Source organism: Microtus ochrogaster, chromosome 2 (assembly GCF_000317375.1).
Source record: "Microtus ochrogaster isolate Prairie Vole_2 chromosome 2, MicOch1.0, whole genome shotgun sequence".
Classification (NCBI taxonomy): Eukaryota; Metazoa; Chordata; class Mammalia; order Rodentia; family Cricetidae; genus Microtus; species Microtus ochrogaster.
In genome coordinates this window covers 152352-164066 of record NC_022010.1, presented here as the reverse complement: position 1 = coordinate 164066, position 11715 = coordinate 152352, and the positions used below count along the sequence as shown (strand labels likewise).

Below are 11715 nucleotides of genomic sequence, written 5' to 3'. Positions count from 1 at the left end.
GTTTGAAGTCAGGGATTGTGATGCCTCCAGAAGTTCTTTGCAGTCCACCATGGTGGAGAATAGGCAGCTCTGATAGCTAGACTGTGCTTTCCTGCTTTGTCTTCTCGTTTCTTCCGAAGCTTTCTTTCCTCCCCGAGTTTCTTCTGCTCTTTTATCACTGTAGCCTTCTCTGCTTAGCCTTTTTTTTTTTTGGTTACACTGTATGTACATGATTGCCATACATAGTTGACTGGGAGACTGCCACTCACTGAAGGCATGTATAGTCATCACCAGTTGTGCTTTCCTCACCAAGGTGATGACAGTGTTGACTTGAGCTTGAAGGGACTCGTGGTTTCTTTCTTTCTTTCTTTTTTTTTTTTTTTTTTTTTTTTTTTTGCTTTTTCGAGACAGGGTTTCTCTGTGGCTTTGGAGAATATGTTCCCATTAAGAAACCACGAAAGCTTTGGAGCTAGCTCTTGTAAACCAGGCTGGCTTTGAACTCACAGAGATCCTTCTGCCTTTGCCTCCCAAGTGCTGGGATTAAAGGTGTGCACCACCATCGCCCGGCTCTAACTAGCTTTTATAACTTAAAATTAACCTAAATGAATCCATTTCTTTTATTTTATATTTTTCTACGAGGCTCATGGTTTGTTCCCTCACATTTTGTTTCCCCAGTGACTGCTTTTCGCCTCATTCCACCTTCTTTTTCCTTTATCTCTGCCTGGCTGTTGGCGAAATCAGCTTCTTTATTAACCAGTGGTAACAAAACATATTCACAGCATAGAGAAGAGCATCCCACATCACTGTGGCAGAGCTCACAGGGTCATTTACAAAGTAGCCACTGTCCCTTTGGGCTGAATGTGCTGTGTAGTACCATAGTTCTTATTTCATAGTTCTTTCTTAAGTGACTTACCAACTTCTTGGCTTTTTACTTCTATATGAGGCAGGGGCTAGGGCACCCTCCCTCCCTGACCATCTTTCCTTTGGAATCTTGGGTGGAGAAAAGGAGATGGGGAAGGGAGTTATAAGTTGTAAGTGGCCACCTGTTCTTTTATATAAAGTAATGAAAAAAGCTCTAGTTTGAATCAGACCCATGGTAACATATGTTCAAGTATCATTTCAGTGCTGCTGAGTGGCAATTGTATTAAGTGGTAATCAAATGTTGTATTTGCCTTCCAATGTCTTGATTTTAATTTTTATTTTTTCCAGGGGAATATTACATTGGATAGAAAAGGGAGGTGATAATGCACCATGGCAGTGGTTCTCAGAATGTCCAGCATCAGCTACAGAGGTCTAGGTCCTTCACTGGGAGTGAAGAGGAGCAGCCAGCCCATCCTAACTTATCCCCATCGCCTGCAGCGCCTTTCGCTCCATCAGCCAGCCCATCTGCGCCCCAATCCCCTGGGTATCAGATTCAGCAGCTTATGAGCAGAAGTCCTGTGGCTGGGCAAAATGTGAACATCACACTACAGAATGTTGGCTCTGTTGTAGGAGGGAACCAGCAGATTACACTGGCCCCTCTGCCACTGCCCAACCCCACCTCGCCAGGTTTTCAGTTTGGTGCACAGCAGAGGCGCTTTGAGCATGGGTCTCCATCATACATTCAAGTTACTTCTCCCCTGTCACAGCAGGTCCAGACTCAGAGCCCCACACAGCCTAGCCCTGGGCCAGGGCAAGCCCTGCAGAATGTTCGTGCAGGTGCCTCAGGCCCTGGACTGGGCATTTGCAACAACAGCCCCACTGGAGGCTTTGTGGATGCCAGTGTGCTTGTGAGGCAGATCAGCTTGAGCCCCTCAAGTGGTGGTCACTTTGTATTTCAGGAGGCACCAGGCTTGACCCAGATGACCCAGGGAGCCCAGGTTCAACTCCAGCATTCAGGAGCTCCCATCACTGTCCGAGAGCGGAGACTCTCACAACCTCATGCACAGTCAGGAGGCACCATCCACCATCTGGGGCCTCAGAGCCCTGCAGCTGCAGGAGGCACTGGGTTGCAACCTCTGTCCAGCCCGAACCACATCACCACGGCCAGCCTGCCACCCCAGATCAGCAGCATTATTCAGGGCCAGTTGATACAGCAACAGCAGCAGGTCCTTCAGGGGCAGCCACTGAACAGATCTCTGGGGTTTGAAAGGACACCAGGTGTGCTGCTTCCTAGTGTTGGGGGGCCTTCAGCATTTGGGATGACATCCCCACCGCCGCCAACCAGCCCATCCAGAACCACCATGCCTCCAGGCCTTTCCAGTGTGCCTCTCACGTCTATGGGAAGTTCAGGAATGAAGAAGGCTCCCAAGAAGTTGGAGGAGATCCCTCCAGCCTCCCAGGAGATGGCACAAATGAGAAAGCAGTGCCTGGACTACCACTACAAGGAGATGGAGGCACTTAAGGAGATCTTCAAGGAGTACTTAATTGAACTGTTCTTCTTGCAACATCTTCAGGGCAACATGATGGATTTCTTGGCTTTTAAAAAGAAGCATTATGCCCCTTTACAAGCATATCTTAGGCAGAATGATTTGGATATTGAAGAGGAAGATGAAGAGGAGGAAGAGGAAGAGAAATCTGAAGTTATCAATGATGAGGTAAGACAACAGTTGAGTAGTCTTGAAAGGCTATATATAAAGCAAAATAAATGGTGTGCAACAGTAGACTGAAGATGTGTGAGTAACGGGGTAATATAGGTTTGAGTGGCATAGGATCCGAAGAGGAATAAAGTGTGTGCTTTTCTTCTTCCTTCATGTAGAGGAAGAGCTAGCTCTTCAGTTAGCTGTCTGTGGGGAATATGGACTGTTTGTGACTGATGCCTTCTCAGAGTCAGGTGTTGTCACTGAGAACCAGAACCCATCCTGGGCAGAGAGCTCAGCTAGTGCTATCTAGGCTTCTCACTTCTGTGTATGTGGTCCTTGGCCAACATGATACTGTTGGCAGTCCTCTGGCAACCCACAGGAAAGGTTCTCTTGGTTCAGTGAGGCTTAGTTCTTCTCCCCTGTCTTCCTGGTTTCACTATATGTTTATGTAGGTCTGTCCATAAAAACAAGGTTTTTAAACAAGTAAGTCACTAGGTGTATTTTGTGTGGGTTGTTCACAATTTAAGTATAGATAATATCAAACAACTATAAGAAATTTTATTTTTTAGGTTTTAGATGTAGTGTTAGATGTGAGATCTTATTTTAAGCTCACACTTTGAAATCTATGGAGTGATACTTGAGACAGAAGCTTTTATAGACAGTTTGTTTTTGGGTTTCTAGAATGCTGCACAGTAAATCCCCCCTAACAGCACAGCAGTTCCGCAGTTCTCTGAGGTATGCTGGGGTCTTAGTGGCCTGTACTGTGATGCACTGTCTTTTGTGCCTTTGTCTTGTGTAGTGTTTATTATGTCGGTGGAACTTATTTTGTTTTATGATAGAGCTAAAATAATTTAAAATGCTGGCAATGAAACCTGCTTTTGGTGAGCAAAAGTTTGCCTTTGCTCCAGAGTCCTCACTACATCTGTGGATGTTTCTGTGTGGCTTTGCCATCTGTGTCTTCTTCAACACTGAACGTAGGCTGAACCATTTTTGTTATTTAGAAGGTCTCAATGATTTTGGAGACCACCACTAGTGCCATGGAACAATGAAACTGAGTTTTCTTTGTGTCTGTTACCAATGTTGTCTGTGAGCTGTGCCTCCTTATCTGTACTTTTGAAGAAACACAACCTCCCACAGGTTCTGCTAAAGACAATTTCGCTGTGTGATCAATGTGGTAGGCTACAGAACATTATAGCTGTGCAGATCTTTCAAGAAACCAGCTGTGGGACACTGATACCCGAGTGTCTGCCATTCTCATTTTACAGTTGGAAGTTGCAGAATTTAAAATGTTGCCTGTGATCTAGACTGGAATTCTGAAGATTGGCAGCTGTTAGATTGTTATGCTATGAACCTGTCAGTTAGCTCAGTGTTCCTTTATTGGATTCGATGCAAAAAACACTCTGTTTTTAAGCACCAAAATTAGTGAGCTGTCAGCAATGAAATTCTAATAATTTTGAGCAGTCTTAAAAATTATGTTACCTTTTTTTCTCAAAATATTTCTCTCAGGTAAAGGTTGTGACAGGCAAGGATGGGCAGACTGGGACTCCCGTTGCTATAGCAACCCAGCTTCCGCCAAATGTTTCTGCTGCTTTTTCATCCCAGCAGCAACTGTTTCAGGTACTCTTTGATGGTTCTAAATTGTAGTCTCATCCCAAACGTTTCTTTCATCCAGATATTTTAACCTTCAATTTACTATTTGCTCTTTGGCATTTTTTTTCCAGAGCCCGTTTCTTATTTTGAACAGTAAAAGTCTTTCTGCATATACAGTTCTGAAATTCTGTTGCATGAATGAATTGACAACACGGACCTTACTGCATTGTTTTCTGTAACCTGCAATGTGGTGGTCGCTTGTAGTGTGCATGTCCTCTAATATTCAAAGTCCTGTTACTGTATGCTTAGGGTTCTTTGTGTGCTGTGTTTAATGTTTGTTCTTTCTTGTGTCTTTTACCTGTATTTTGAAAAATAGTGCAAAACAGAAAGTGGAAAAGACATAGTAGGTATTTTCCTTAGCTGGAAGAAATGTTGGTGCGAATCACCTATAGAGTATCAGAACTGAGATTTCTTAGTAGAGGAGAACAGAATGCATTCATGACCCTGGGATTCACACATAAGCTAAATTCTAGGTGCTTTGGAGAGAGTGTGCTGGCTTCTGAAAGCAGTTTTTTTCCTTGGTGATATTTTTGTTTTGTTTTTAATTTTAATATAATTTTAAACATGAAATTTGCTATAGTCATATATATTATATATAGTCATACAGGAAGCCCTTGTACCTTTTATGATTCACTGCTGTTTGCATTTCATTCTCGCGATTATGCAGTACCATATGGAATTATGACCCTTATCCCTAAATGGTTCAGCTCGTAGAAAAGAGCAGGTCCTCCAAGTCAGGAAATGCCTATGACTGGAAGTTGAAATTCAGATTCCATCTCTGGTCCTCCAGACATCCTTTGTAGTTTTTCTCCTAGCCCTGGACCTCATCCAGGAGATCCATAATTCCTTACTTGTTATGCCTCTCAAGCTTTCTTTAATCTAGACTGGTTTCTTGGTCTTTTGTGATGATGATGTTTTGAAGCACACAGACCAGTTATTTTGTGGAATGTTCTGTTGTATGGGATTGCTCGACATACCCTAGTATCTATCATGTTCAAGTCAGGTAGATGTTGAAGGAATGCTACAGAAGTGACAGTGTGCCCATCTTAATGTAGCATGTCACCAGGCCATGGTGTTGCCTAGTCCTGACTGGTGATGTTAACTTGAAGCATCTGAGGTGGTGTTCACCAGGTCTGTTCAATAGACATGAATTTCCCTTCTGTAAATGAAAAGGATATAATCTTTGTAAATGTCCTCTAACCCATTATTTCAAACATTTCTCTAATGATAAATCACTCTGAATTGGTTACTACTATAAAGACCCACAGTGGATTCCCTCCCTGTCTCTCCCTTTTCTTCTTTTCTTTCTTTTTTTTCTGAGACAGGATTTCTTTGTGTGACAGCCCTGACTGTCCTGGAACTCGATTTATAGACCAAGCTGGCCTCAAACTCACAGAGATTCTCCTGCCTCTGCTTCCTGAGTGCTGGGATTAAAGGCGTGCCTCATCACGTCCACCTTAATCCTTTTAATTTAATTAAATAGTTTGTTTTTGCCTTTTTCTTCTTATCTTTCTTTTTGTGGCAGAGCTTTACTCTACCCCAGGCTTATTTGGAACTTATGCTGTAGCTCAGGCCGACCTCAAATTTATAGTAGTTCTCTTACCTTTCTCTCCCAAGTGTTGGTAGGGTTATAGTTGTGAATCACTAAGACTTGCTGTTTTTTATTTATTTATTTTTTTAAAGGTAAGGTCTTAATGGGCTGGAGAGATGGCTGAGAGGTTAAGAGCACTGAATGCTCTTCCAGAGGATCTGAGTTCAATTCCCAGCACCCACATGGTGGCTCACAGCCATCTGTAATGAGAACTGGTGCCCTCTTCTGGCCTGCAAGCATATATACAGACAAAACATTATATACATAATAATTTTTTTTTTTGATTTTTCGAGACAGGGTTTCTCTGTAGAATAAATAAATCTTTAAAAAAAAAAAATCCTGGCCTTTTCCCCTCTTTCACATCAGCTCCTAAGTGGGATTTCTCTTTCTCATATTCCTTCTTCATTTATTAGCTATTCACTTCTTGTTACATACATTTATTTTAACCAGTGAGTTACATGACACTTTAAGTGCTTCTTTGGTTGGTTCACTTAACATTTAGTAACATTCACTTTTCTTTGGTCTGTAGTTGTGTGAATGTTGAAAACTGTCGAGTTGTGTACTTCCCAACACTGCTAAAAAAAGTTTTGTTTCTGCTGAACAGTCCCTTATGCATTCTTACATATTCTTACCTTTGATGTCCTCTGACAAGTGCTCTTGGAGTACCTTTCTTCTGATTGCTGAATACTGATACTGCTTCCTGATACTTGGTTCATAACTTGTCTTCACAGGTTCCCTGTATTCCAAAAGAAATTAGGAAGTAGGACTTGGTAAAGGGAAGCAGATTTGTTTACAGTTTGGCCAAACTAGAGAAAAGAACTTAATTTTTCTCCATCATGGCTGTGGCAACCTTCATACTTTATTGAATCAAAGGTTGCAAAGTTTGTAGTGAGATGGTTTAACCCATTCTTTCCTAGGAGGAAGGAAGCATACCTAGGTTGTCTTCCTCTCTACCTCACTTCTTGGCAGGCATTCTCCATTCTCAGCATGGAGAATCTGGTATGTTTAAAAATTTCTATTAGGGGGCTGGAGAGATGGCTCAGAGGTTAAGAGCATTGCCTGTTCTTCCAAAGGTCCTGAGTTCAATTCCCAGCAACCACATGGTGGCTCACAGCCATCTGTAATGGGGTCTGGTGCCCTCTTCAGGTCTGCAGGCATACACACAGACAGAATATTATATACATAATAAATAAAAAAAAATTTCTATTAGGTTGATTTTCTGTATGCCACTTGTGCCTGGTGCCTCTGGCATCAGATCTTTTGAAGCTGGAGTTAGATGGTTGTGAGCAGACACCTGTGCTCTCTGCAAACCTTTAAGGCACTAAGTAGTTTCTCTGGCCTCACTATGCTTACAAGTTAGATTGTTGTCTCCTGGTGGTGTCCTCAGAGAGCAGTTTCACCCTTTTGTCTTTGATGGGTGAGGATTTCTGTTTTAGGGATTCCCAAACAAAACTGCTGTAATTGCTTACAGATAACATTTTATGTGTACATTGGTGCTATTTCATCTACATGAATACCTGTGAGTCTCAGTCAGATTATTGGGTCCTCTCTGGAGTGTATGCTCAGTTTTATAGGCGAGGACAAAACCTTTTTTTTTCTGTGTGGTTTTGTGTTCTCAGTAATAGTGTGAGAATAGACCTTCTCCAGGCAGTGACAGGTATGAGACAGTTTTCAGCCTGATGATCTTGAGTATCTTTTCTGTGTTTGTTGGAGGTCTTTTTGGTGAAGTGTTAGATATTGCTCCTTTCTTTTTCATTTAGTTATTGGTTTGTTGTTGAATAAGTTTTCTTTTTGCATGATACAGATATCAAATTTTTGGTACAACAGTGTTAGTTGCATTTTTTCTCTTTCTTTCTTTCTTTCTTTCTTTCTTTCTTTCTTTCTTTCTTTCTTTCTTTCTTTCTTTCTTTCTTTCTTTTTGTTTCAAGACAGGGTTTTTCTGTAACTTTGAAGCCTGTCCTGGAACTTGCTCTTGTAGACCAGGCTGGCTTCGAACTCAGAGATCTGTCTGCTTCTGGCTCCCAAGTGCTGGGATTAAAGGCATGCACCACCAATGCCCAGTACCTTTTTTTCTTCACTATCACTTTCAGAGCAATGATTAAAAATTTTAATGATGTTTTACATTTTTTAATAGTGCTTGTACTTGATCTCAGCCAAAAGGCTGAGAAGTAACATACTGTACTTCTGATATCATTTCTAAGAATTCAAGTCATAGAGATCTCTGTTTCTGCCTAGAAGTTCAGTAATTTGACATTTAGGCCTATAATCCATTTCAGTGAAGATCTGTGTGGTGTGACAGATGTTTGTGGGTGATAGTTTATTACATATGAATGTTTGATTTTCTAGTGTCAGGACTCTCTCTCTCTCTCTCTCTCTCTCTCTCTCTCTCTCTCTCTCTCTCTCTCTCTCTGTATTCAGGCATTTGCACACCAGAGGGTTACTTGTAAGAGTCTGTTCTTTTCTTCCACCATAATCCCGAAGATGAGTTTAGGTGGTCAGTTTTAGTCATCAGGCTTGGTCATAGACACTGTGACCCACTGAGCCATCTCACTGGCCCAGGTACCATATAAATTCTCACCTTGGTTCTATTTTCTTTGTTGTTTTGTTTTGGTCCTTGTATTTCCTATCCCTTTTCCTATAGGTTTCAGAATAGACTTGATATTTTGTTTGGGTTTGACAGGGATTGCATTGTATCTGTTAAAACCAGTTAGGGAAGAACTGATAGCCATACTGTACTGTCCTTCAGTTCTTGAATGTGACTCTTCTCCATGCAGTAAGTAGGTCTTTGGTTCCCTTCATTGGTGCTTTGTAATTTTCAGCATGCTAATGTTGTGTCTAACTTGATAGATTTATATTTAAGCATATTTTTTGTTATAGAGCGTATTTAAAATCAGTTCCTAGCTGTTCATTGCAAACAGAAATACAGGTGGCTATTTTAACCTATATTCTGCATCCTTGCTAAACTCATTAATTTGTTTTTAGAGCTTTGTCATGGATGTCATGGGGTTTTATGCATAGAGAATCATGTCTACAAATAGAAAATTTAACTCTTTCTAATTCTTTTTAAGATTTATTTTATGTGTTTTGCCTGCATGTGTATCTGTGTACCATGTGCATACAATGGCCGTGAAGGTCAGAAGAGGGCATCAGATCTCTCTGGAACTGGAGTTTGTATGGTTATGAGCCACCATATAGGTGCTGGGAATTGAACCCCAGTCCTCTGGAAAAGCAGTCAGTGCTCTTAGTCACTGCATCATCTCTCTAACCTGGAGTCTTAATTCTTTCTTTATTCTTTGCAGTGCTATGCTGTACTATCAGGACTTCAGTGTGGTAGTGTCTTACAGTAGTGGAAACCCGGACAGTGTTGTCCTTAGGTCCTTCTCTGTAGGATGAGGGTGGGAGCCATTAGTTTGTAGTTGTCTTTTTTTCAGGCTTGGGAAATTTCTTCATCAATGGATATTAAATTTTGTCAGGTGATGCTTCTATGTTTATTAATGTGATTTATGCTTTCTCTTGAGTCTAAATTGTAGAATAGTTTATGTCAGTGTGAAGAGCTTGTTGGGTGTTAACAGGCTCACACTCTGGTATAACCCACATATGGTGGTCACTGTGTCTGCTTTTTTCACCCTGAGGTCTCTTTTCTTGCCAAACAACTATCCAACCCCTTTCCACAGCTCTCATTTATTTTGATTCTTAGGATATTTGTAATTGACTGCCTGAGGTCTGTTCAAGCTGGCTCTAGTGTAACTTTGATGTGTCCCTATCCCTTCATGGCACAGAATGTTTAAGATTCATCTACTGTGCTATGTGTGCTGGTTCATTTCTGTAATTCTAGCACTTAGGAATCAGGAGGCAGGGGCATTGTTGCAAATTTGAGGCTAGCATAGTCTACGCTTTAAACTACGTCTGCTTCCCAAGTCCTGGGATTAAATTAAAGGCATGAGCCACCTAGCTCTTTAAATCTGTTTGTTTATTCAGTGTGTGTGTTTGTGTGTGTGTGTGTGTAGGTCAGAGGACAACTTTAATTTTTTTGAGATAAGGTCTTACTGTGAAACCTGTCTAGTCTGAAACTTGTTATGTAGACTAGGCTGGCCTGGATCCCTGCTTCTGTCCCCCTAGTCCTGGGATTAAAGGTGTGCACGACTATGTCTGGTGGGAGTTAACTGTTTTATGGTTACCTCTCATCTCACCATGGAAATGCTGGGATTACAGATGGACACCACTATATCTTACTTTTTCTGTGGATTATGGGGATCAGGCTCAGGCCGTTTAGGTTTGTACACTTTGAACCACATCCTCAATCCTATTAATGGTATGTTAAATGCTATGCAGTGACTTTCTTAATTTTCCTTTTCAGTGGTATATTTTAAAAATTAAAATATACAGAAAATTGGAATGGGTTATTCAATATTTGATACCCATTTAAATGATATGATTAATTAAAGTCACATGCACATGTGGGAGTCAGAACAACTGACCTTGAACTGCAGCATCCAATGCTTCCAAACTGCTAGCGTTACGTGGCTTGCTCCTTCATGGTAGTGCTTATAAGCAATTGTTCATATTCCATCAGTTTGAGAGCTGTAGTTCATTCAGCTGGTGTTCAGGTTTGGACTTTCTGTTCCCGCTAGGAAAGTACTCTTAGGAGTGTAGCATTTGTGAGTCAGAGAGGGTTAGCTTATAGGGCCTGACATATGCTACATCATGTTTAGCCAAGGATATTGATGGATACCATACCAGAATACGTCAGCCTTCCTGTTCTCATATCTTGTCCTGATGCTACACTAAGCATTCTAAAAAGAATTTCAGGATGGATTTTGTTGTTTGCAGCTAATGTTGTGTTAATCTGAGTACAGATCTAGAGCTTTCTATAACCCAGTGATTTCCAGATCTGCAGAGGAGGGTCTTAACTGCTCTCTTGATGTGACCACCTTTGCAGTGTTAGGTACCCTACCCCAGCCATTGTTTTCTGTATTGTATTATGAATGTGTTCATGTTTTAATGTATATAATTGAAAGTTTATTAAGCATGAATGGGATTTTATTTATTTATTTATTTATTTGAATTTTTCGAGACAGGGTTGGGATTAAAGGCGTGCACCACCATCTCCCGGCCATGAATGGGATTTTAAAAAAGATTTATTTATTTATTATGTACACAGTGTTTTGCCTCTATGTATTTCTGCAGGCCAGAAGAGGGCAATACAGATGGTTGTGAGCTGGAATGGATGTGGTTGTTGGGAATTGAACTCAGGACCTTTGGAAGAGCAGCCAGTGCTTTTAACCTCTGAGCCGTCTCTCATAAAATGGGATCATAACCTGTTTTATTGTACATAGTTTTTTTAAAATGAATTTTATTATTATTTTTCCTTTTTTTGAGTCAAGTCTCACTGTGTAAACCTGGTTGGCCTCAGACTCGTAGACTGCCTCCCAAGTGCTGAGATTTTTAAAAGGCTGTGCCACCAAGTCTAGCTCTTTTTGTTTTTTAAGATTTTTATTTTGTACACAAGTGTTTTACTTGCATGTATGTATGTGTATTGTATTAATTCTGGTGCTTGGGAGAACAGAAGAGAGCATTGGAATCACTGGGACTAGAGCTTGTTAGCCACCTTGTAGGTGCTGGGACCCGAACGCTAGTCCTCTACAAGAACAGAAAATGCTTTTAACCATGGAGACATCCCTCCAGCACCACTGTACATACTTTTGAAAAGAAATCTTAGGTAGGCTTTGTATTTGTGTTGTCCATACCAAATCTGGTGTCAGAAAACTTTGAATTAAGAGACAAGAGGTTATTGAGTCTCTTCCACTAATAGATATGTTTTTTTTTTTGTTTTTCGAGACAGGGTTTCTCTGTGGCTTTGGAGCCTATCCTGGAACTAGCTCTGTAGACCAGGCTGGTCTCGAACTCACAGAGATCCGCCTGCCTCTGCCTCCC

The 11715-nt window shown here is 41.1% G+C and overlaps 1 protein-coding gene across 5 annotated transcripts in view; it reads left to right on the top strand.

Annotated features, from left to right (window-relative positions):
• The window catches only part of Ep400 (E1A binding protein p400), a 106773-nt gene that overhangs the window by 6538 nt on the left and 88520 nt on the right, over positions 1-11715 (top strand). For all 5 annotated transcript variants that reach the window (XM_026783801.1, XM_026783788.1, XM_026783791.1 and 2 more), the window contains exon 2: positions 1189-2555. In XM_026783801.1, coding sequence (XP_026639602.1) covers positions 1224-2555 — 1332 coding nt within the window. In that variant the 5' untranslated portion in view covers positions 1189-1223. The remainder of the gene's footprint in view (positions 1-1188; positions 2556-11715) is intronic.